At 50.7% G+C, this 26,449-nt stretch overlaps 1 protein-coding gene across 1 annotated transcript in view; it reads left to right on the forward strand.

The window, feature by feature from the left end:
• The window catches only part of LOC125949308 (homeobox protein B-H2-like), a 39,509-nt gene extending 13,276 nt beyond the window's left edge, over window positions 1–26,233 (forward strand). Inside the window, exon 2 of the mRNA XM_049676233.1 lies at window positions 23,348–26,233. Within this exon, the coding sequence (XP_049532190.1) occupies window positions 23,348–23,594 (247 nt within the window). The 3' untranslated portion in view covers window positions 23,595–26,233. The remainder of the gene's footprint in view (window positions 1–23,347) is intronic.
• Window positions 26,234–26,449: the final 216 nt, after the last annotated feature.

Genomic DNA, 26,449 nt, shown 5'->3' on the forward strand with positions numbered 1-26,449 from the left:
CCCTAAAGCATCATCTAGAATTCAGAACGACAAAAAGAAAACACCCAACGGGAACACATCGTTTGACAAAACTCCCAAATCCCTCTCTCCCGGAACCTTCCGAAAGTCAAATGACTCTAGGAAATGGTCAATTATGCAATCCGGAAGATCCGGGTACAACAGCTACAGACCGAGAGGGGGTTGCCGGGAACGCGAACAGCGTTGTCCGTAGTAATGTCACCAAACAGTACCGGTGAGATAATCGGTCATTTCATCAACGGAAGACCTCTTCCTCCATCAGGAACGACAGACGAATCGCGCGTGTCATCTACAACCAACATCCGCGGTCAACCCGTTGGGCGATACCTTACACTCGACGCCCAACTACACCGCTTACCAATTACTTGGAAGATGTTACCCAAAACTCCCTCCCCACTCTCCGGTCATGCGCTCATGCAGTGCGCTCGTTAAAGCACCGCTAGGACCCGGAGCGCCCGTTGGTCCGTGAGAAACACATCTCCCCGCGATCTTGGAGCTGGATGTCCGTGTCGCAAACACACACACACAACACACAGACGCCTCGACTCGATCCCTCGATTATGCCGTAGTTGGTAAGCACGACAGCCAACGAGCCAGCAAGCACTAGCAACAATGTTGCTGCCGACTGGCGCTTAAGTGAGTTGTCCAAATGAGCAATTATCGGACCGAGAACGGTTTTTCAATTGACTCCGGGACTCTCGAAACCGTCGACCGTAGGCCACGTCGGCGGCCAGATCCCACAGAACCCCAGATTGGCGTCCTCGCGGTCGTCGTCGTGGACGTCGGCAAAAAAAGGTAAACCCGCTAGATGCATCATTGAGAAATGGTGCTTCGGTCAATGCGGCCATTTGGCTGCAGAGGACCCGCCTCGACTCGGGCGCATCAAGAGAACTTACCGAAAACCGTTTAACTTCTAACCGGGACCCGGGACCAGGAAGAGAACTACCAAGTGCACTCGAGTGGCAACCAGACAGTCACCGTTTGTTGCTATTGCTGTTGCTGGTGGATCGCCTTCACTGACGCCGTTAGGTTAGGGTGCAGCTCGCTGCAGACCTGCTCTCCGGCTACATCTCCGACACAATTAACCGCGTGATATACTCGCGATACACCGCCGATGCCGATTACCGGCCGGAAGCATATCGAATCGGAATCGGAATCGCTTCACAATCGCTGACGGTGCGATCTGGTGCGATGCGATCATGTTACTGTGACCAGACCAGGAAGCAAGCGAGCAAGGGAGCCAGGCGTAGTGCACCGTGGCCTCATTTTGCAGCGAAAGGGGTCCAGAGACCGCCCTAGAACGGAATGCTCGTGTCTCTGTGCTGTGTGTTGTGCTCAGCTAGCAGCAAACACCAGAAAGGGAACAATCTGGATGGCACTGGACCCTCGCTTGGCGCACCTTCTGCGTCTACACGCCGTTGACAGTTCGTTAGATTATCGCTCGCTGCTCGCGCGTCTGGAGTCTCTTGTCTTGGGTGTCTCCGGGGTGCGCGCGAGGAATAAAATTTAATTAGAAACAGTTATGGAATCACGGCATCATCATTTATCGCTGTGCTGTGTGTCCCTGGCATGTGCATGACGGGCGGGGGGGCCCGACGTTGGACAAAAGGGACACAGATCGCAAGAGACGGGGAGACGTTTTGCAAAAAGAGGCCTCCCACGTGTATGAGCGAAATAAATTCGTTTCGCTCAGTCCCGTTATCGTCCCGTGCCGTGCATGATGATGTGTGGATTCTGGATGGTCCGCTACTCCTGGACCGTGATCCTGGAGTCTCCCCAGCGGGTCGTCGATAATTAATTGTGCTTCTTGGTCTGCTACGTCGAACCGTGATTCCAAAATATTCCCTGCAGACTAGGGAAAGAACGTTAAAAGGCAGTCCAAACATCGAAAGTCGGCTGAAATTAGGAAAACGATCTGATTCCGGGATTCCCGGGTTCTTTGGGGTTCTCGCTAAATCATCCTTTACGGTCAATGTGTCAGAGAAGGAGGGACAGGCCGCACACAGATTCTAGAGCACGACCACCAACAGCACCACCACCACCACTACTCCACTCGTGCCTAGCCTAATTAGTTCGTTTCGGGGTTACACGGTGGACGAACGATCGCCGAACTGGAAAACAAAAACAATTCACTGTTTAGCCCGACAGCGCGAGAATGCCAAACGGACGCAGGAGATCGATTTCAGCGACAGCAGCACCAGGAACAGCAACAACATCCGCGCACAAGAATCCGGAGCACCGAGCACGGATTTGATTTATGGGATCTTGATAATCGAGAAACGATTCTAGCGCCGAGCTTTGTGCCGATCACTGATGCTGTGCCGAGGTTTCACAGGTTTTCCGTATAACTGTACCGGCGCTGGCGAAGTGAGTAGGAGGAGATGAGACGATGCTTTGGCACAAACGATCGCAGGCATCGATCGCCTAGCGTCGTCGATGGTTCATTAGGCGCGAACACCAACGAAGACACCCTTCTTCCTCGATCTACATCGGCCAACAATCGACACTCGACACTCGGCACTCGGCCTAGATAAATCACCGTTCATTAGAATAATTCAATATTTTCGAGATCGGTCTGCCTGCCACGTCAGTAATCGCCATCCAGTCGTGGACTACTGCTGCGGCTGCTGCTGCTTCGGTACCGTTCTTCTCTGACACAATGTAGCAGCGAGCGGTAATCGAGCTCGCTCGCTGCTCCTCAGATCATTATCTAACCTGGGGAGGGCGCTATAATCGACTCCGTGGTGGTCAACCGGACGTCGACGCCTCTGACGCCGTTCTAGTCGGTGTCTCCAAGGTTCCTTTTGTCACTTCTCGTCACCATCCAAGTGTGAAGACTGCTTGAGCGGTGGCCGGGGGGTTCCTCGAAGTAGAGGAATACAGAGGCAACCGTTTAGCTGTTTTTTTATGATCCAGCCCCATGGATTTGTTCCCCATCCAAAGGCGCCTCGTCCAAAAAAACACTATTCCATGAGTCTTCCTCCTTTACCGGGGCTTATTCCAGCTGGAATACAGGCCACTTAACGGAGCCAGCCGTAGAAGTGGTCATAAACAGGATCAGAATAAATAAACAAATCGCAAAACGTAGACTTGGAATCCGACATCATCAGCGAGGCTTCGACACATTCGGTTGGTGGTGCTGGTGGTGATGGGACTGCAAATTGGCTAATCAGCATAAAAACGATGGTTGGAAGGAGGGGGACATTAGGAAGAACGTAGAAGAGGCGACAAATTATGCGCAGCTTTCGATCGCGCAGCGCATCGATCGTTCCGTATCCGATTTTTTATGAGCCAACGACGAGCAAAAACCTGAAGATCACAGTTAGTTGAAGAGATGACGGTTTACGTCAGCGATCCGACGATCTTGTCCTGTTATGTCCTCTAACTATCTGCATGAAGATGGTGCTTTCATTTCTCTTCGCAATCCGCAATGGAGTTTAATTACTTGAATCCAGGAAAAGGAAAAAGTTATAATTTATAGCCGCCCAAGAAGTCCAGAAATCGCATCGCAACACTCCAACGACTATCATTTCGGTTAGAACGCTGTTCACAGGTGGCGGGATCATTGCTAGGAGGGGGATCATTAAAGGCATGGTTGCGCCGCACGGGTCGTGGCGTAATGCCATGACCGGCTGCCGGTAGAAGGGAACAAATTGCGTCGCAGCATCACACTCATTAAGCCCACATTCAGTGTCCGTCCTCGGGAAGGAATGCCAGGAACCCAGGGAGCCTGGGGCAGAGGCTACACATTAGGAGCTCTCGATTAACCACGGACCTCGTGACGATGACGACGACGATGGCGACCCAAGAAAGCAACGAAGCAAACGATATAATCCACCTTGAAATTAATCTGATTTTCGGCCATCTTGACTCGCACACGACGCACGACGACGACGATGGCGACCTCCTGGCCCACGCTCAAGGGCACCCCTTGGCAAAAGGCCTTCCCCTCGGGAAGCCATGATCAAAATATCTCGTGCTGATTTCCATCCAAAAGCCGTTCAATCGACATCCAGGGTGCTTCTCCCCTGTAGAACGGTAGAAGCATCACAAGAGTTGGTGGCTTTGGCTTTCGACTGGCTTCCATACCCCTTGGACGATCGGACAACTCTTACGCTCATCATCAAATTTCGGCTTTCGACAGATTTGCTCGATCATTGAACCTCCGAACTCCGAGGAATGAGAATCTGCGGATTCTGACGACGGCGAACTTCTGGCGAAGACAAAACAACAGCCTCTGGAGCTGCTGCTGGAGATCCGGCCGGCCAGACGGACGACCAAATGATCCTCCTGATCACTCCAGCGAAAAACGGGGAATCACTTCTCAGAAATCAATCCACCGTGACAGAACCAGCATCCAGCCAGCAACAGTGTGGCCAACACTCGCTCAGGGAGGCGCCAGCGCAATTTCGATCGTTGTTCCGGTCGGTTAGCCTGTCGGTGGCCTGGCGCTGGCCGGCCCACTCGTCGCCACCAACGTCGTCGCCATCGTTGAAACAATAAGCCGGACGGCGAGCGAAGAGGACCATCGCAAGAAGAAAAGAAGCGAAAACACTTTCAATTGGCAACGCCACCGTCGGTCAATTGCTGACTTCCTCATTCTTGGCACCACCCCCTTCCCGCTTCTCCAGCTCTGTCTCTATCGCGGCGCCATAGTTCAATATCCGGATCAAGTAGTGGCGATGCATGAAGAAGGTCTTTAACTTTTAGGCCTCAAGCAAAACCGAAAGTAACCATTCCAAGGGCCTGCCTCTCCACTTTCTATCGTGATGCATCGTGAGGAGTTTCGCACTGACCAAGGTCCGCTCCGATGCCTTCGAGGTGTTGTTGTGGCCCCCCAAAACTGTCCACTGTTGTGGTTGTGGTGCCGAACACTCTCATTAAATACAGACCAACAACAGACCAACAGCGCATCATCATCATCATGAATTGATTCTCTCGAAGGGAAAATGTAATTGGCGAGCTCGGACCGGAGGCGGCCTATGGGCCATCGGTCTGATTACCTAACACCTCGCGAGGTCCCTCGCAAGGTCGAAACATTTATGCTGACAAAGAGGCACTGACTTACGCCAAGATGGCGAACGGAACACACACTGAGAGACCCGCGGCGTGAGACCCACGGCACACCGATCCGGGGGCCACACACATCTTGTAAAACGTAATTAGATGTATTTTGGATGTTCGCAGTCGACGATTGCAACATGTCGTTGCGGCGATGCGTCGCTGTGCACTACATCCTTCCTCCCCGGTTTGGGCCCCGGTTTGGGCTTGATGCCGAAAGTGACCTCCTTGTGGGCTCGCGGCACAACCAGAAGTTCGCGATGATCACGGCCACGGTCCGTTCCCACCGTACGCATCGATTCGCTGGCCCGTGGATCCGTTCATCGATGTCACTGACGGTGCTGGAGGTCTTGTGCAACGCATTTACTGCTTCTTGGGCCGACCGGCGCCGACATCTCGTTAATGGCCACATACCAGGCTCTTCTCTTCGCATCGTTCGTTCGTTCGTTCGGTTGCTGTTCGATTGAAAGCAGTTCTCCAGGACTCTGGGTGGGAATTCTTATGTTATGGGTCTGCGCAGAGGAGGGTCGTAGGGGTCTCGATAAAAGAATCAATTAGCTTGAACCCGCCCGCCCTCCAATGTGGCCCTTCGCCTGACCGCACTGTACACTAATCACCGCAAGGTCACCTTCGAACCTTTGGATGCTTTTTTTTGCTCTTCGTCTTCGGCCTTTTCCAATCCATGCTGATTACATTGACCTTCACTTCATCTTTTAATTAACTTGCTCTTCTCTCTCTTTCTCTCTGCTTGCATGTAATGGTGGCTTTAATGGCGGATCAACAAACGCAGGTAAGTCACGCAATCGTTTGACGCGCTCCTGACGCACCTGATCGTACACGTCTCTGTCTGTGTGTGTGTGCATGATGTTCAATGTCATCGGCAGCCAAAAATGGAGTGTGTGCAAGCAAGCAGCAAGTGTGTTGTGCTATACTGAATCCGATGCATGACCGCTTAACGATGATGGATTGATGCATTGATTGATTGATTGATTGTTGGAGAGGTTGTTGCATGCGTGACGTTCACGACGACACCGTTTATTGATTAGTTCAAGTTCACTATTCCGGTGATGGGCACCTGCGTGTGGCCACAGCTAGGGGCCACAGAAGGAAGGTATTCCAAGGTGTTTTCACACCTCGGAAGACCGTTTTCCTTTTTGTACGACAAGCAATAACGATCGCGTTTTACGATCGCGGACGCGAACGACCTCGACCGCACCTCGGAGCGTTCTTAATGTCGGTAATCCGGTGGGGGGTAAACTGGAGCACTGGAGCCACACCGTTGCTAATTGATTATGAGGGCACACCGGGCACCACCGCAGTGGAGTGAGAGTCAATTCTCTCCTCGTAATGCTCGTGGCCCCCCTCCGGTGGATATAATTTTCAATTCCGAACCCATTCTTTCCAGGCGCAAGGGCACAAGGGCGCAAGGCGTCAGTGTCGTGCGTGCTTTCGCGTGCCGGATGATCCGGGAATCGACGGGGGCCAAGATCTCGTCGCCTCGTCTTACCAGCCCAGTGAAAGTTTCGAGCGAGCACCACCGACGGGACAAACGGGCGCACATTCCCACATTGCTAATACGGTGCAAAGGCATCATGAGGCCGTGATGCATAGCAGCCGCCTTAGTGGCCACCATCTCCACTTCTAAGACCGCTTGACGTCTTCGCCGCCGTTCGAAAGTGACGCCGAGAATTCTTGCAACGGGACGCGGGGCGTTTGTGTGTCTGGTTATGGCGCTCGACTCCAGCATCGCATAAAGCATCGCATAATTGTGTCACCTGGTGGTGGTGGCGGCCGCGTTGGAGGTGTTGAAAAGTGAGACTCCCGTCGGTGATGCCGAGTGTTGGCTGGATAATGATAACGAAACGAAACCACCACCACCACCATCGCATCGCGTCGTCGTCGTCGTCGTCGTAATGATGAATTGTCTGCCAGCAACATTAATGCTGCTTGGCGCTGTTGGTGGTGATGCTCGGGTTTTCTCACGATTTTGATACCGTTTTCACCCATTTGCTGCTGCCCCTCGGTCCTGGATGCGCAGACGCAGCAGCAGCAACAGCAACGCGCTTTCGATGCAACCAAGTCAAGAGGTTAGACCCCGAGAGATAGAGAGAGAAAGAGAACGATAGCTTAGGTCTCTATCGTCGCCGGCAAGTGAAACCAAACGGAATGACTAATGTTGCGAATGTTTTTGTTTTTGGGACGATGAAGAGAAGGAGAGAAGCAGGCTCCGCGCTTCGTTTTCTCTAATTTGGACAAGTTCAACTACCCCGTTCGGTTGCTGTGCGGGAGCGAGCCACATTGCGATTAGGCGTGACTGGCACTGCTTGGCAAACTCCCAAGGAATCGCGCACCACCGCTCAATTCAATTCAACGATAACGAGCCGAGGACTCGAGGGAAAAGTTGGACGCACTTTTCCCACTTTTTCCTTCTTTAGCTGCTGCTGCTCATTAGCCGCCATCTTCAGGGCTGTCATTGATCTTTGGGGTTTTGGGACGCCAGAGATGGGTTTTTTTTGGCTTCCTGGCGATCACTACCGATGATCTCGCTGGCGTGATCTCATTTTGCGATACAACCGAACGCGTTTAATGGTGGTCGATGTTATAAATCAATATATGTGCTGTGCTCATGGTTTTCGAGATAAATTTATGATCCCCGCCATAAGAAGACACACGCACGCACACACGCTCGCACGGTGTGATCCCTTCCGCCGACGAACCGCCCGGTGACAAATTGCATAAGAGCTCCAATTAACCGTCAGGTCCATCGTTAATATGCCGGACGCGCACCGGCACCGAATTGGCTCATTATTGGGGGAACTGCTGGTACCCGGGGTGATCGGCGTGTTGCAACTTTATATATTGTTGGGGGACCGGCCGGCCGGATCGATCAATCGATCGACCCATTCGGTGGCATGCTCGACTCGATGGACTCGAGCAACAGATCGTTCCGTTTTGATGAAACAAATCCGTTTTATGCCGGATCGTAAATACCAACAACATCGCTACATCATCCGGTCTGTGTGTGTCTGTGTGTGAACTGCCCTCAAGTGTGGTTGACGGATTCGTCCACCACCTGACCTTCCGTGCGTTCGATTGTATCCGCGTAAAGTGCGTCTCCTAGAAGGTTGCCGGACAAGACAACCACCAATCGATCGGTTTTCAATTTGAGTGCTTCGTCATGAGTCATCGAAGACGTGAAGACCGTTCCGTGCACCCTCCCTAAACTGCATCCGTGTTCCGTTCAACTTTCACTTGTTCGGCTCGGATGGCTTCCGCCCGCAGAATGTCATCTCCCCCCGAGGGCGAATCTGCATCCAACAACACTGACTAACTGCCACTGCAGGTACGTTGTCCGAAAGTGACGGTTTAAAATTTGGAAAACACATTCCCTATTGCTCCGCGAGATCGAGCGCCGCGATTGCGTTGTTTAAGGAAGGGTTAAGGTAAATCCGGAGCCAAAAGAGGCTCATTTTTGAAGATTTTTATAAAAAAAAACTTTCCACTTTTATCTTTTGGTAAATGACATTGTAAATTACCACATTCGAAAACATTTGGTCGTAATTTAGTATAAAGATTAGTTTAAAACTTCGTCTATGGTATCAAATTGCAGTGGCAATCGTAGCATAAACATTTCCAGACTGATCGGTTTTAAAATTTGAACACTCAAACTATACACATCAATCTATATTTACCCCGTCGGATTTTCATCGGATAAAATTTTTGTAACTTTTCTTTAAATTATGTAAAATTTGATCTTTGAAACAAAATCGTAAATGGTATCACTTTTTCGACTTCTATTCAACAAAAAATCGAGCGGACTGTATAAATTTATAATATAACTAAAACAATGTTGATTTAATCCAATGGTCCAACAGAAAGATACGATGGGTACCGGTAAAAAGTACGTTTATGGAGATACACCTTAACTCATTTGATACCACAGACACAGTTTCTCAAGTAATCTACCACAAATTACCACATCATTTTCGTTAAATTTACAAAAGCATTTAAAAGACAAAACAAGCGATAATAGTTACCTAAATCTTCAAAAATGAACTTTTTTATGCCCGAATTAATTTTAGCTTCTTCGCTTAATGAACTCGATCCATCCAGAACCATCAAACAATTCCGAACGACAGACAATCATCGCAAATGGATAACCAGTAGCACGGCAAATCGGTGGCGCTACTGGCCACTGGCACTCGCAATAGAACAGCACCGAGAGGCCCGATTTGCTTCCAGCTGAAGGCCACTGAGCTTCTGACGACGCTTCTAAAGAGACCGCAAACCATCCAGCAATCCGCAGAATACTTGTTGGTTTGCATGTGTGACTGAACAGACTGAAGATCAACGTTTCTGTCTCGCTCACTCTCTCGCTCTCTCTCTTTCCCTCTCGACGATGACGATCGAACAGTGGACCGCGGAGTAGCCCGCGACTGCGCCGGTGGTACGGCTGTCGATACCGTGGACGATTTATAGCCATCATTAAAAGCCCGTTTTCCCACTCGATCATAGGGTGAGGGGGACACACCGGGCGCCTCCTTCCCCACCCCACCCCGGAAAAGCCTCTGCACCATCCGGAGCATCTTGCTTTCGCACCGTTGGTCATTCGGCGGTTTGGTTTCGGTTCAGTTCTGGCCAATGATTTATTCCCCAGACAAATCCCAGAGAGTTATGTCAGTCTCAGGGCGATCCGGACCCGGTTCCGATCGCCTCGACGACGGCTCCCGGTTCCCTGGCCTTCCCTGGCCGAGTTATTGCTCACCACCGGAATCAGACCGCACACAACAACAACAACAACAACATCAACAGTGGCCGACTCCTGGTGGTGGACCACACGGTGGTAACGGTCCCCTGTCAACGGCGGGGACCCACCGCCGAAAGGCAAAAAGGCAACCGGACCGAAACCGGGAGGAGGATCGAAGAATCCGCCGCCGACGCCGCTTTTCCGAATGCATTTATGCACTGCACCAGCTGCTGCTGCTGATCATGATGATGATGATGATGATGATGAGGTGGTTGTTGCCGGTGGTACAAGTGGAGTGGTCCACCAGTCCATGGCCGGCATTCTAACGATCTTCACCCGGGAAACCCGTGGTGGTTTGTGCCAAGCACAAGCAACCCTTACGTAACCTACTTCCCTTTGCTGACATCACGCGATCACCGACCAAGAGGGGGGGGGGGGGGGGGGGGGAGCGAAGAAGGAAGGAGTGTAGAGCACCCGCCGCCGTCTACGGCACTCGATCGTTGGCACCAAAAACGGGTTCTGGACCCGGACCCGAACCGCGAACCGAATACTGGAACCTTTGCGAGAATCCTTTCGATCAGCGCACCCTCTCTCTCCCAGTGTCTCTCTCTCTCTGTCGTAACTGTGTCACGACGATGTGGGAAGAATGTTTGCGCGCGCGCGCGCGCGTGTGTCTGCGTGTGTGTGCGATCGCATCTTTGGTTTCGCCGGATTGCTCAGCTGACTTAAAACAGCGATCCCTGGAGCGATCGTAACGGTTCAGCAGCGCGGACTGCGGCCAGTTCACACACAACAGGCACCCCTTGCAGGACGGTTGCACCTTGCACCACCGATGGGTGCATGCATGCACCATTTGCAGGCCACGGATTGGTGATGGCGATAAGTGGTCGGAATCGATTCGATTCGCTTCTGGCCTACATCCAGCACCGGCACCACCGCCAACAACAACTGCTAAACGTTGTGTGAAATGTGACCCTATAAGGGAGGCAAAGCGCGTCAACATCCCCTCGTCTGACCTCTTGAGGTTTGAGACTGACCGGTGCTTCGTCTAACTCCCGGTGCGTCGTTTTTTTCGTGGATCGCGATGTTACTCAATGCGATATGTCCCATCACGTCACGCTACCCCTCGGTACCATCATCATCATCATCAGCCACTTACGTCGTCGGTTGCCTATCGCTTCGATCCGATTCCGTCGATGTTCCGGCGCTACTGAATCAGCACTCGGAGTCTGATGGAATGAAAAATGATGCACACGTCATTCGCAACTCCCTTCCCTCTATCACCACCACCACCACGAACTCACTTGACCGCTTGACTAATGGTCTGCACTTGCTGTCGATCAATTGCACGCCGCCACCACCACAACTCACCGAAAAACAACAACGAAAAAAAAACGCCAACCTGAACGGGGTTGATGATTGGGAACCAACAACCATCCCCTTCCCCCTTCCCACTACCCTGCGAGCCCAAATTTGGAAGCAAAATCTCGCTACCGGCCAAGTGACAAATGTTCGTCGTCGTCGCCGCCGTCGCCGGACGCGCATCGGTCGTGCTCGTGAGAAAGTGAATGGCGGCGACAGCTGTCCACTGGCGCTGGCCCTGGTTAACTATTATACTACCGGAGCCGGAGCCGGAGTCTGTTTTTGTTGCTCGCTTCGATTGTCTCTCGTGCAAGAAGCATAAAGTTGGGATTGGCATTAGAAGAAAGTCCGTTAAACGGCGTCCCTTGTCCCGTTTCCAAACCGTCAAACGACTCTTGAGTGACGACGACGGCGGAGGGTGCTCGGCGTGCAAGCCACATACTATCGCGATGGTAAAAGGTGTCCAGGGAATGGCCATTCCCGTTCGGCGTGTCGATAACGATGATGGAAGTGCGTGTACCCGGTGGTCTGCACTTACGCAACGTCTCGTGCAACGTGCTCGTGAGCAGGAACTAGAAGGAAAAGAAGGTGACGACCACGGACCAGGGTCCAGGGAGCCACGAGCGCGAGATCGCGAGACGTACGCCAGAGAACTGTCACTTTCATAATCGCCTTCCGCCATTACACCGGAGGGGCAAAGATTACGAACTGGGCAGAGGAGGAGGAGAAGAGAAGCTTTACGGAAGAGATGGCCGTTTCGTGAGCGATTGCGTGGCCACAGTGGCGTACACGCGCTTCCGCCTTTAGACCACGTGAGACTCTAGACCGTCGTCGTCGTCATCGAGAAACAGTCGCGATCGCGATCGCGCGCACGATCGTGTAATTAGACGCGATCGAAGGCAATCAGTGGCCACCACTACTGGAGGCTGCGTACAGATGCGCGTTACGTAGGCCACAGCTGGGTCCCAGCATCACCATTACCTTCCTCCCTCCCGCGATCGATCGATAATAGGATGATCGAGCGTCGATCGATAACCACACACACACAAACACCTGTCGCGATGAAGCTAGATTTATCGATTTATCGGCCCTGTTTGTGGTGTTGTGAGACGCGCCATTTGCATTACAGCCGGCGGTGGCTGCAGCGCATGCATCCAACCGGTGCACCAGTCTCCGAATCCGATCCGAATGCGAAAGTGCAATCCGAAACCGATCCTCCCCGGAGCCAACACCTCACGGGAACCTCGACAATGGAATCTCCAACGGTATCTCCAGTAATCGACCACCGGACCACGGTCTGGTCGCGGTGTGGAGTGAAAGACGCAACGGTGAGCAACCTGAGACGGTCGCTACCATCGCCTCGGAGCATATTGTGCTCTCCTCCCGGCATCGAGCCGGCACGTGAAAGTGAAAGCATGTTCGGTGGCGAGAAAGGATGGGTGGGTGTGTACTTGTCCGGGTGTGCCCGGGAGAATGGAATATGTTTTACGCGCCAGCCAGCCACCGAAAACTCGACGCGCGACGCACGACGCACGACGACGACGCGCGAGGTGTTTATTGACATGAGAGCGCCACATAGACACACAGACAGAGAGCTTTCTTTCTTTATCCGGTGGCCACAAGAGACAGGCGCGGCTGCCTTCCCCACCACAACAACTCCCGTGGGTGTTTTGTGTTGTCAAAAGGCGCCGGCGGCGGCCAAAGAATAGACCGACGGAGCGATCGGCTGCGTTTTGTGGAGCGAAGGTGCACAGTTGGTGGCTGGCTGGTTGGCTTCTCACTTACATCCCACCGACCCGGTGTAATCAGCGTCACTTAGAGGCATAATGCTCCCCCGGCATAATGCATAATGCGCCAATGTTTGGTGAGTGGAGTCGTAGCCGCAAATAAAGCAATCACCCGCTGCATGGTGGTGTTTCAGCATCTGGGCGTTATGGGAAGCGAGGAGGAGTGTATTCATTGGGCGCCATGAATAGCGGGAGTCGAGTTGGTTGAACGATCATGTTGCAAAAAGCGTGGCTCACGGATTACCCCGGGAACAGTAGTGTTCGTATCACGGTATCACGGTGGCAGATCGCTGGCGATCGATCATTGGAAGAAGCGACTGAAATGAAGTGGTGAAGAAGCTGGAGAAGAAGGAAAGTGTACTTTCGATCGCGCAATTTACCTCCATTGTCACCTTTTGTCGAAAGATGATTCCAAGGAAGCTACTATCCACTGAACTGATCGATCACAAGCACACACTCATGCAACGAACCACTGATCCGGTAACCCAATTGCAGCAGATAGTGGCCGGAATCCCGCGCAATTTCACAAATCCCGTTCGGTGCCATAACGCACGTCAGCAACGCCGGAAATCCATAATTGATTCCGATTCACGGGTGGCCGATCATCTAATCAATCGACTGGACGATTAACAATTAGAAATCGATGTTGTCTCTACCCGACACCAAATACTGTGCACCGAGACGCGCGCAATAAGAATCCGGACAACGGATCCCGGATCGTCTCTAACCGTCTTCCGGAGACACACGCCTGGCACAAGCTCTCTACCCACCTCCGGAAAGTGACCGAAGTGGAGTGAAAACTATGCCACCGGCTTGTTGGATTCGGTCCTCGGTTGTTATGCCACGCCGTGTTTGTGCGGGATTCGCGACAGATGATGCACCGGCACCGGAGTTCCATTGCTCTTTGGCCTTCGTCGTTGGCAGCAGCATCAGTAACCTACTGCAAAGTAGGGTACCAGAGATGAAGGCGCTGCGCTGCACTTACCGTAAGCAAATTACGGTTGTTCCTGTTTTTTCTTTCGATTCGCGTGGTGCAGCGGCCACGGGGCCTCCGGTTCCTCCGGTTCCTCCGGAGCACCAGCAGCACCTGTTGAGTGGAAATAGCGATCCCGGAGGAGAGGCAGGCTCTAGGTCTAGAAGCGACAGTTGTAAACATGCTGCAAATTGATTCAAACCAGAACCACCCATGATCACCCACCCCCGGTCCGGTATGGTGCCGGTTTGATCCCACAAAAAGATCGAGTTTCACGAGCCCCAGATTCGCGCTGATACCGTTTCCGTGGCCTGGCATTGGCATTGGCGGCGGTTCGATCGCGAGAGTGCGATCGATGGACGGAAAGAACGGAATCGAATCGACGATCAGTGATCAGCGCCACGGAAGGTGGTCGTTGCAGAGGATCCGCGCGGCTCGCAGCAAGATGAACGGATCATCTCGATGGATTTATAGCATTCTTTGTCCCAAGAGGGGGAGGGGAAATATTGACGCAAATTAGATGATGTCACGAGGTATTTTGTCAGCCACAACCATTCACAACCAAACGATCAATATTCACCATTTCCTTGGACACGCTGGCAGATGTTCGACACGTTGTCGCGCTACACCCGTTTGGGGTCTGGTTTTTGAAACCAATAAAATGTCGCAAGAAATGTCGACAGCCAACCCAAAATATATCCAATGTCCAGCGGGTCAGATTTATGGTAATTTTTGGGGCGAACGATGGCGACGAACATACTAGAACAGAATGCCAGCGTCGCGCGGCCAGTTACAGTTACGCCAATAAACTGCCACTGCGCCGCGTGGCCACTTGAAATGAATTAATTTGACAATCTACAGTTAGGTCGGTTAGGAGGAGGAGGTATGGTATGGTAAATGGTAAAATCCAGCAGCAGACGATGGCACGGGGAAATTGGAATGTATCGTCGTTGGCTTTGGACTCGTAAATCGTCGGTGGTAATCGGAATCGGGACATCGAAAGAGCGACCGCGCGTCAGGCAAATTGAATTCGACGGAGGACACATTCCTGGGACTGGACGCCGGGGCGCCACAGACACTAAGCTCCGTCGGCAAAGAATGCGAACTGGCGGATCTAGATGCGGATCACTGCCAAACATTCTCACAATTTACGGTGCCGCAGCATTTAGTGCTCCAGCTAGAATGCCTAATGATGGTGAAGTGGATGTGTTCAGCTTTTCTCGTTGACCTCGTCCACTGGCAGCCCGAAGCAGTTTAGGGGTGTCGCGAGAACGATAATTTATGGATTTATGGTTTTCGATATTTAAATTTGTATTTCTGCGCCGGACTAAAGCCGGATTGCGATCGCGATGTAATAGGAAGAGTGTTTGTTTTGATGGTTGGTTTATGCGGATTGGCATTGCTCATAATTTGTGATAATAAGATGATAATACAAGAATGAATTGCTTCTCTGAATTCTTACTCCTGATTAGCATCTTTGATGGTATTACTGAACAATACATTTTGCCCTGACGTTTATTCGATATCTGGATAAATAAGCATGGATCGTACAAAAATGTTGAAATTCCGGCCAAATTTAGCGGAGAATTTGATAAACAATGATTAAGAAAAATGTCTATTTTTATTTGGAACTGCTTCGTCGTACATTTGTTCTTAACACCGAGAATATTTAGACTTGCACCTCTCCAAGTTTAAGTACGTGCGAAAGAAAGAGTATGCTCCCTTGTGCACCACAGTTCTTCTCCTGGTTATTTTTCGCCTCTCACGAAACTCCATTGTGTGTTTATTTGAACTAATCTAAAATTATAAGAATTATGACAGAAAAGGTCCAAAAACTGTTGGTTTATTAATTTGGATGGGAGAACTTGAGACACTTCAAACCTCAGCTATCTCTGACAGTTTAGCAATGATAAGTATGGGTAGAAATTGAATCGATTAGAATAATACAATCATAAGTTCAAGATGCTTTCATTGTTCAGCAGAGTGGCATACAAATTCAGATAGACGATCATACAGCTCCTCGGATTGGATGCTTGAATACAAAAGTGATGATAATGGATTACGTGGGACAGATGATGAAGTGAAATTGGTGCCCATGGTTTGATGAATTATATAGACTTTCTTATCACCAACATAAAGCTCGACTTTTAACTTTTATTGTGAAAGGTTTTATTTTGTTTTTTTGCCATCAAAAGACCTTCATTTTCTCAGCATATTAAATTTATAATCGTTTTGAGAATGATGAGTTTCCAATTATGAATTAGTCAAAGATATCTACAAAATTGTGTCATTAGCACAATCAATTGAGTACTTGATATGATTGTTAGATAACTACCATTCGTTACTGTTGGGGTAAGCAGTTAATTACTTTTTATATGTAATATCTAAACACAGTACATAGTCTGTCAAAGTGATATAAAGAAAGCGAATAATATGACCACAAAATCATGAAATCAAGGTGTGCAAAAGCAATTAACACCACAACAGAATCAAGACAGGTGTTGACTGTATAAGGACACATCTGCGCTTACCGTAATGGTACGCGATTGTTAAGGGAGCCTTTGCTGAAGACAACCATTTTGGCAAGCTCAAAGATGACTCCATTTCCCGTGGAAAACCCCGAAATAGAGGCTCTACTGCGCATCAACCCCGAGGACAGCAGCTATGACATAATTCATAGCACCAACAGCAGCAGTACCTCCACCGGCTTTTGGCAAACACCTTACCCTACAAGGCAAATAGTAAAAATGTGTGTAAGACAACAAAACAAACATCGTTTTAGCACCTTCTTCGCAGCGCAGCAAACACTAATTCATCATCGCACACGTTTGCTATTGCTCATCAGCCAGCCAGCCAGCACACACGGATCTGACCGGTCGCTGGTCGCGATGGCCACATATATCGAGCCCATTGTTTGAGTTCCACTCGATCTCCACCACCAACCACTCTGGCCGGGGTGGTCTGGTGGACACGGCGTTATGATTTCATCGACCAAAAACGTGGCTGCGAAGCTCCCATTATGCTGCTGCTGCTGGTGTTGTTGCTCTCCGCTTGACACCTCAACACACGTGAGCTGATCCATCCAACATGCTCTGGTCCAGCGACGATGAGCCGGACACGGCGATGCACATGCGGTGCGCAAAAGACTTTTACTTTCTGCATTCGGCTGCTGGCTGCCCGGCTGCCAGGTTGGCTTGCGATGCTGTGTAGCACCACGGCTGTCAGCTGCCCCGTCAAAGGATGTGTGTGTGTGTGTGTGTGTATCGGTGCTGATGCTTAAGGGGAGGGGGAGCTTGTCGGTTGGTTACCTCACCGACGGGCCGGCCACTGACCGGTCCGTCCGTCCGTCCGTCCGACCACTGACCAATCTGTTGTTACGTTAGTCGCTTCACCGAGACGGATGACGATGAGACAGGGTGACGCATCTTCTTCTCTGCGAAACTGCGCCGCTCAGAGATCATTAGCACGGTCGAACAATAAATCATGGATCGGGCTGGATCGAGGCCGGCCTACCGGGCTGCCGGGCTGGCCTGCTTGACCACCGGAGGTGGCGCCGCCGCCGGTCGTTGAAAGGAGGAAGACGCTTCACGCTGTGAACGCGGTTATTAGAAGCAATTTTGAATGAATTGATCGCACCTTTGTAACGCGCTTTGTAACAGCTCTTTCACTCTCACTCTCCCTTCGTATCTCTCACTGCTCCTTCCTTTCATCCCCTTTTACTCCACCACATGATAGCCACCATTCATCCCTATCGAGCGTAATTCGATTTTCATGCAGCGCATTTTCCAACCATCCAAGCAAACCGGATCATTGAGCGTTTTGATCGAGCATCCCAACCCAGACCCCCCTCTTCGAAGAGGAGAGGAGAAGCGAGAGAAGAGGATCACTCAAACGGGTTGGCATCGCTTGCATTGATCGGTTGATAAGCGTGTAGCACATCATCTAAGTGTAGGTTCAGTGACAGCGATCGCCGTTGCTGAGGGGCTGAGCATGTTCGGAGCGAAGTAATAGCCCTTGTCGTTAACCTTTTAGTCGCCGCGTTTGCCTCGATCGAAAAGACAGTAATTAGCCGGACTGCCCGGGGATCGGGAACCCGGGAATGCCTTTTCGTCAGCAAGCATGCTTCAGAAACGGCTGAAGGAGGAGTAGGAAATGGCCGGCGGGGAGTTTAGAAGACGCAACGTTTACACCAATTGTCGCACTCGACGGCCGTTAGATTACGCAACGTGGAAAATTCACTTCCGAGAAGGTGTTCACCGATCGTCATCCTCGTGAAGCATGATCGTATCTACGCGTTTTGTGACAAGTAAATTACCATCCGGGTGGAGTTTGGATGGTGCCGAGAGTCCACTTGAAGCCGGTTCTGAGCGAACGTTTCCGTCTTACTTATGTGTTATGCGACGGATCATCACTTATCTGAACAGATATGTTTATATCTAACCGTATGCATAATATTAATGTCAGCGTCGTCTAACAGCAGGTGGTTTGGATTCATTTGAGCTTCGCGGTCCACTTGTATTTCTTTATATTTTTTATGATAGTATGATAGATCACTAACTCTGGTTAATAGCACCTTAGGTATGTTTACACTTTATGTACTTTTTACAGCATCCTGTTGTTAATTATTGGATTTTGTTTGAATTTGGGAACGACATTGAGGATGAAATAATATGCTTACAATTACGCATTCAATCAATTACGCATCATCAATCGAGAAGCAATGAAAGATATGTTTTGCAAACGAACTCGGAAACAAATTGTGCTCTGAAACAGAGTTCTCGAGTTCTGACTAACGTTTCGTTGTTGTTTAATTTGCCTAGGAATTCTGAAAGTAATTTACACAAAAAACATTCAAATACTAAAATAGAATTTATTCTAAAATTAAGAACGTTACTCAAAGTTAATAGTAATAATTTAATAGTTATTATTAACTGGGCTATCACCCGTCTGCAATATAAAGTTTAAATGCTGGATAGACGATCAATATGCAGACAATTTGCAGACGAAACCTGACGCATTGTTCTGCGGTTTGATGCGAACAGCTAGCTAATTTTAGTCAAAGTATTACTCATCTCCATAAAATGCATAAAGAAACCTATAAAAAAAAACTGATAAGCGCGCTTATTTCGTAATGGCCAGCCCGAAAACTAGGACATAACCATCACCTTCACTTTCGATCCGATCTTACCAAACGAACGCATCATCGGTGGTTCACACAAGCAATCCTGGAAACGTAGCTTCTCATTTTTCGCCGATCGCCGATTGATCGGTGGTCCCCTCTAATCGTGACATTCGCACGAACTGTCCGGTGAGCCGAACCGGTGTCCGAAAACGGTGTCTCGGCTCGAATCAACCAACCGTTCGTCAACAGCTTTGCATACAAAATGCACATTTGTCCAGTGGCCGTATCCAATCGCGATCACCTCACCTTTCAGGACCGTCTAAACGTGATTTAATATGGCACTAATATGTAACCTGACGAGACGGCGGCTGCCAATGACATTTAAATTCAATTACGTCGCCCAATCCCACTACACACACATGCACACGACATTTCTTCCGCGATCCTCGCCACCTTCTCGACGACTTGTCGCTTGGCTTTGGAGAGAAACCATTTGACAACATGGCCACCGGTTCAATGCTCTTAATTTGCATTCGATACGATGGTGTCATCTCGTCGAGCGATGCTTTGATTCAAATAGTAAACGCACCAGATGTAAATGGCGTGTCTTGAGGCCCCTGCCCCTGCCTCCTAGTCGTCGTCGGCTCTAGACCAAAAAGCCGCACTCGCAGCAGTGCGGAGCGTACGTTACGCTCCAGTGCGCCGGAAGGCGAAAAGCCGCGACATTCAATCCAGTGGCGGCATCCCGAAACGCTCGATTTAAGCCGATTTGCGCGCCGAAGAAAGTGTGAAAAGGAGGTAAAGTCCCATTCGGAGCGGCCGGAATTGGGACACCGGCCGGCACCAGCAGCAGCAGCTCAGCTTTTGGTACCGCGATCCCGTTCAGTAGGTCAGCGGTCCAACGCTTGCGCGAATTGGTTTCGTTTTCTAGCGAGTTACTGGCCACCTGGTGGGAGGTAATAGGATTCGGACTTCCGAACCGTATCCTTCCGCCCGTCCATGACCGAACCGAGGCGGCGAGGTGTCAGAGTGTCAATCCGTGTTCCCGGGAAGGGGAGGTTTTTGTTTTTTTGTTTTCGGTGCCCCACAAGTGACAGCTGCTGGCTACTGGCACGGTCTAATTAGCATTCGTAGCGTAGTGTTTCGGTGGTGGCACTTCCGCCGTCTTACCCGGTACATCCGACTAATGCCCTTCTGCCCGATGGTCTGCCTAGAGATGGTCAAACGATCTGCAGACACGCCTGCGCCAGCATTGATTATGCAAAAACAACGTCAATCACTTGGACCACTCGGTGGCCAGTGATGTTGATGCTCGGTGCAGTGCAATCGGGCAAAGCTGTCGATGGATTAGCTACTTCTGCCAGCTCCTACGTGATGCAGCATGACCAGCACAACTCGCCGGCCAGACAACCGCCACGCTGCTCGATAATTTGCATAGTTGACGTAAATTTGAGCATGCAACAGCCGGCAAACGGGGGGAGGGGGGGACACAAGACGCAGCCTCCAGCCTTCGCTTAACTGGTTTAAACCACGCGACGGACACTGGCACTGGCGCTGATGCATGCAAAACCGGCAGCGGGTCTGCACTCTCGGCGTACTCGACGGCTACAACAACACCTTACCTTACGCGACTGTTACGCGACACGCCGAGCTTCACACCTCGGGATGCTCGGAAGGCCAGACGTGCAATTTGTTCGTCCGGTCGTCGTCTGTCGGTCCTGCGTTCACCGCGTGATGCCCTCCAAGAAGTCCAAGAGCCGCTGCTACGAAACCACCTATCGCCTATCGATGGACAACGTGGCGGTTTATGCAACCCGCAACACGGCGCTTTGCTTTGCTTTGCTGATCGATAATGATCGATTGACATCAGGCCGGTCCTGTCAACCTCGTTGATATCCGTTTAGTGCACAACAGGCACACACACACACGCGCGGGCAGACTATTCATTAAGACCTTTCCATTCGACCAGAGCAAACAGTTTAGCAAACAGGGACAAACCACTAACCAACCCACCATCCAACCAAGCAGCACCCTTCGCCCTTTTGAGCTTGAGTTTGAGGACAGCACGGTTACACGGTGGTATGGGCCACCGTCTTCGCTTTCAGTGGCGGAAATTGAAAATTACAACCGCACCGCCAGCGCCAAGGAGTGAGATCATCGGCTTGTTACGCGTCTTTTAGACGCGTGAGCACACTTTGGGGTGGTGGTTATATAGGGTAGGGGCTGTTGGTGAAGATTGCAATTGAAAAGCATTTTTCGATAACAACCAAACAACGGGGGCTTCTTTGTTGGGTTTGAGTTTTCGCAAACAATATTTCACATTAAATCGCTCGAATTAATCAATTTCATTTCGTTTGCCGTTGTTGCCTACATGTCTGACCTACTTTAGGTTCCTTTGGTTCCGTTGTGGATTCCGTTGGTTCCCAGGGGCCTGCATTGAGGTTCCCAAATTACCTTTCGCACAGTCACAAGGACTCGCGATTGTTGATAAAAGGAGATTGTTTTGCAGATCGGACTGGGTTCTTGGGTTTACTCCCCGTTTTTTTGTTGCTCGCGAATATTTCTGCCGAAGGCTAACGGTGCAGAGAGCGAGAAAGAGAGAGATTGGCCCTTTCATTCGCTGGCACAACAACAACAAAGGCCCTTCTCTTCGGGAATAAGGAGAGACCCCAGAAATCATGTTAAAGCCGCTGGTTACAATAGGGACCCAACGACGGGAGTGTCCACGAGGTGTTGCCCTGTGTACCGGTGTCTGGTTTCAACAGCAACATAAAACAACCACACACACACACACACAACCGCCACTGCTGCTGGTAGTGCATTTCACACAAACCCAAATCGCCCCAAAAAGGTGCACCGAAAATTCCAGTCAGCGAACCATCGGTCGAGCTGACTGATCAGCGGTTTCGGGAATCAAATTTCTCTCGATCCACCTCGATCATCATCCCCATTTTGGACAGGAGATGAGTCACGTCACGGGGGTATTTGTGTCTTCGCGACGCCGATCGGCTTCGATTACCGTCGACCATGGACAGGTTTTTTTTTTTTGGGGGGGGGGGGGGGGGGGGGGGGGGGGTAGCAAACGGTGCTCGAACGGTGCGCTCATGGCCAGAATGTGCGTAAATCGATTGCAAATTGCAACCGCAAACATTAGCTTAACCCCAAACCCCCAAAAGCATGCAGCCTCCCCCCCCGGGGGGAATGGTTCACAATTTGTCAATTCAATATATGACCAATCAACCTTTTCCGCGGTGACCGCAAACAACACATTGACATTCACGCGCGCGCGCGCGTTGCCCAATACACCGTGTGTGTGTGTGTGTGTGTGTGTGTGTGTGTGTGTGTGTGTGTGTGAGTGATCATCGTGAGTGATCGTGGTCCATGGATCATCTTTCGGTTAATTTGCTGTTTTTTTTATACCGATGTGCTTGGTTTGGCCAATCTTTGTCGTCTCTCTCTCTCGCTCTCTCGTCTCTTCTCGTCGATCGGAATCTGTCATGTGGATGGGTAATTTCTTAATTAAACCAACAATGGAATGGCAGGCCCGGGATCGGTCCGGACTCGGACGACATCATCGATCCAAAGGGGAAAGGACTGAAGGTTGCCGTTCTTTATGTCGCGTTCGATCAGCGATCGCAGGGGATTGGCTCTCCATTGGCATGGCGCGATGCGATGCGATGCGATGTGTGGTCGTTGCTTGCGGTTAGCGCATCACCATTTGCGATTACATCGAACATGATCCTCACCGCTCACCGCTCATCATCGCCAGTGATCGTCTTCCTCGAGCAGCGATCGCGTTAACATTTACACGCCACGATTGGAGAAGGCTGGTGGCCGGTGAAGTTGATGATCAAATATTTAGACGCAACCGAACTCATCGAAATAACGCATTCCATGGCCGGGCATCGTTGAATGGTGCTGACCACCGCAGCCGCCAGCGCTGCTGGAGGCCGATTTGGATTTAGCGTGACGTCCGTTCGATTCCAACAGCGGCATTGATCGCGGCAGCGCAGTGGGAATCATCCGCGATCATCCGCTGCCGTTGATTTGAGATGGTAAAGTTCATTCCGTCCTCCCGAAAAAAAGGCTCTTTAACGATCATCAACTCCGCTGCTTCTGCGTGCAGACGAGTTGCATGCTTTTTTGGGGAGCGGTAGTAGTAGTAGGAATAATCGATAACCGTTGGTTCCTTGACATTAATTTATCTTCAGTGTCCAGAAGTAAAGAATGGCGCCTCATTGACTCTTGTTTCTTCTCTTTTTTCCTTCCCCTCGCAGCTACATCACCCCAACGACGCTTCCGCAAGTGATTGCACCATCGAGCGGCAAGTCCGGCGGCAGCGGCAGCGGCGGCGGCGGTACCGGCATCTCGCAGAAGCTGCGCGACCTCGCGACCTCGGCCGGTCTGCTGACGGCGAAACCGCGGCCACCGCTCAAACCGGTCATCAAAACACGTGGCTCCAACAGTACCGAGTTCCCGAAAAAAGTCACATTCAGTGCTTTTGCAACCGTGCAGGTTGTTTGAGGACCGGCCACCAACCAAAACACCGACACGCGATAGCAAACCGATAGCAACAGCAACAACAAAAAGAACAGCCAAGAACAATAGCAGCAGCTGCTGCTGCAGCAAACCATCAACAACGTCGCGCATTAAACATCGGCTTGCGCCATGACGCGGATCATGTGTTAGGGAATATCCTCTATTGCCAGAAGCGCGCCGGGTCAGACCCCAAATGGCCGACCGGCTGCAATGGTAATAGTTTTGTTATTCCTTGCCTTTTTTTTTTTTGCCAAAACCAAATAGCCACTAGAGCCCCGCGAGGCCCGTCTTAAGGGAGTGCTTTCTCGAGCAGACCGTTGCTGTGTCGAGGTCCTAGATAGTGAAGCGAAAATGACCTCTTTTGAGCTATCCAGGAAGGATCTAATCCCAGGGAAGGAGTAGCGCACTATATGTAATTAGCGTTATCCGTGCCCTGTTATCCATCCGTGCGATCTGTCGTCCCATCGTGTCATGTCTATTTGTTCACGACGCGATTTTGCCCCCTCCTTGAACGAAGCTCATGCGATCAGCAAGCAAATTTGCAGCAGCAGCACTAATTATGTAAAACGGTGAGCCCGCGACATCGCCCGTGACTGAACACACACAAAAAACCACCTCGAAAGCAATCGAAAGCAATGCAGTTCGCGTGTGTGTCGCGTGCTTACCGATGGCCGGATCCGCCGGATACCGGCCAGATCCCTCTACTGTGCTTCCAGCTATCCCAGCATCTAAATCTGTAATCTGTAGCGCTGGCGCTGCTTTAAGGGCGCAAGACTCTTGCGCAAGACCTTGCGCTCCGAGCGCATCACAAACAAAAGCAAAACGAAGTAAAAAACGGATTATATCCCGCGGGATAATCTGCTCCGCTCGATGCGACTGATACGACCACCAAGGCCCAGGGCCTGTAATCGCTTCCTTCTTCCCGTAGTGCGCGAGTGTAGTGCGAATGAAGTCAACTAATTGTAAATCCCAATACTAATTTCTCTAAAGTCTAACGTTCGTAACATGTAAAAAGCGTATCATCTTGTAGTGTGTATCTCAAAGAGCAACAGTAGGAACTATAGTTCCCCTGTTTTTTTTATTTAGTAGCAACTTGTATGGCAAACGGTATGGCCTCTACTCGGTGAAAACTCGATAAACAAAGTGCGTGCGCGACTGAGGCTGAGGAGACATAGAAGCAAATCTTAAAACCAATTCTCTCTTAAGCACTCTCCCAGCGCTTCCACCTAAACGCTAAAGAGAAACCCAGCCCAGTAAAACCCAGGGGATGGTGTGGAGGGGAAAGTATACTTTCCAGATCGCGATAACGCGCAACAGAAAGTGGGCGAACGAGCAAGCGAAGGTAAACCACCGAGGGTACCACCAAAGGGGACGCTCAAGACAATTAGATCAATTAGATAACTGGAACGAAACGATTGAAAAAGGGAAGAGGAGGGGATGCGGGGCTTCTGAACCGAAACCGCGAGCCTGTTCACCTGTTCGGAGGTACGCATCAACAACACCAACAACAACAACAACAACCAGGTGCCGGCAGAATGCGTGAATCAATCAACGATCGATGAAGAGATCGCTTCAAACTGCGAAGAGGAGAAAAAAAAAACCCAAACCGTTTGTGGCCGTTTGTGGCCGATTGTGTGAGCAACTCAATCAAAAAACCTCCACCCAGCCAGCCCGATACCGATTATACAACCGATTCATGCCGGCGCCGGCCACCGATCGATCGAGCGATCCCGGGGGTGATCTACTGCCCCTAATGGCTTCGATCCAAAATCCGTTCGGTTACACGGGCGTCGGTTGCTCTAGTTCTTTGCCACTTTCTTCGGGGCCCGCGGGTGCCACTTTTCGTAATTTGATCGTTTTGTGATGTGATGAGGATCGATCGATCACTCGTTCGATCGGATTGCTTCGATGAAATGCCGCCATCCATCGCACTGGTCGTTTCATCGTCCTCTCTGTCAGTCTCTGGAATGTCGAATGTCGGAGATCGGTGAGCTGGTGAGATAATGTGACCTTGGTCACCCCCCAAAACGCCCCTTTCCCGCCCTTAAACCGCACTGCTCGCATTACGATCCCATATACCTATAGGCTATAACAGCAAAGACAAGTCTGCGTCTAGGGATTAGATAAGAGCAAGCAACCGGAGAGTCTGAAGTGCGTACGCATCACATTAAGTCACCAAAAACGGGGCAACAGAAGTAGAGGTCAGAGGTGCATCTCGTTGCCCGACGATCGCAATCAGATCATCTCCCACGGTTTTCTTGCGTTCGTTTTTTTTTTTGTTTGTTTTACGTTTCATATTTCTTTTCGTTTCCATGTAAATAATGCTCTAATGTCTAACCGTTAACGATAATGCCGTGAATCCCTAGAGGAGGAGGAGAAGGGAAAGGGATCGTAACAATGGGGATCACCCGGGCGGGATCGTTTAAGCACCATTTGTAAACCGAGTAATCGAGTAAAGAGTTCGAATCCGAATAAAGAGAAGAAGAAGAGAGAGAGAAAAAAAACATACACGCGCTCCAATGGAATGGAAAAGCAGAAAAATTGAAAATGTTTCCAGTTTCAATTCCGCGTTCCACCGCATGAGCTACCGAGTGGCTAATGATCCGAAACAGCTCCCACGTCGAGCGGCCCACATTCGCACTTGTCGTCGCCATAGTCGCCATAGTCGCCGTTGTTATGGCGACCTAGCGTTGTTCCCGAAATGTCAGGTGGCTGGCTGCTTCTCGACCGGCCTGTGTGTCATCAGCAGAAAGCGATCGAATGTAACGACCTGGGACATCATAACCATTCGGCCCCCCCCCCCCCCCCCCCCCCCACCGCACTTCTATTCCGTAAATGGA

The sequence above is a fragment of the Anopheles darlingi genome, chromosome 2 (assembly GCF_943734745.1).
Source record: "Anopheles darlingi chromosome 2, idAnoDarlMG_H_01, whole genome shotgun sequence".
Classification (NCBI taxonomy): domain Eukaryota; kingdom Metazoa; phylum Arthropoda; class Insecta; order Diptera; family Culicidae; genus Anopheles; species Anopheles darlingi.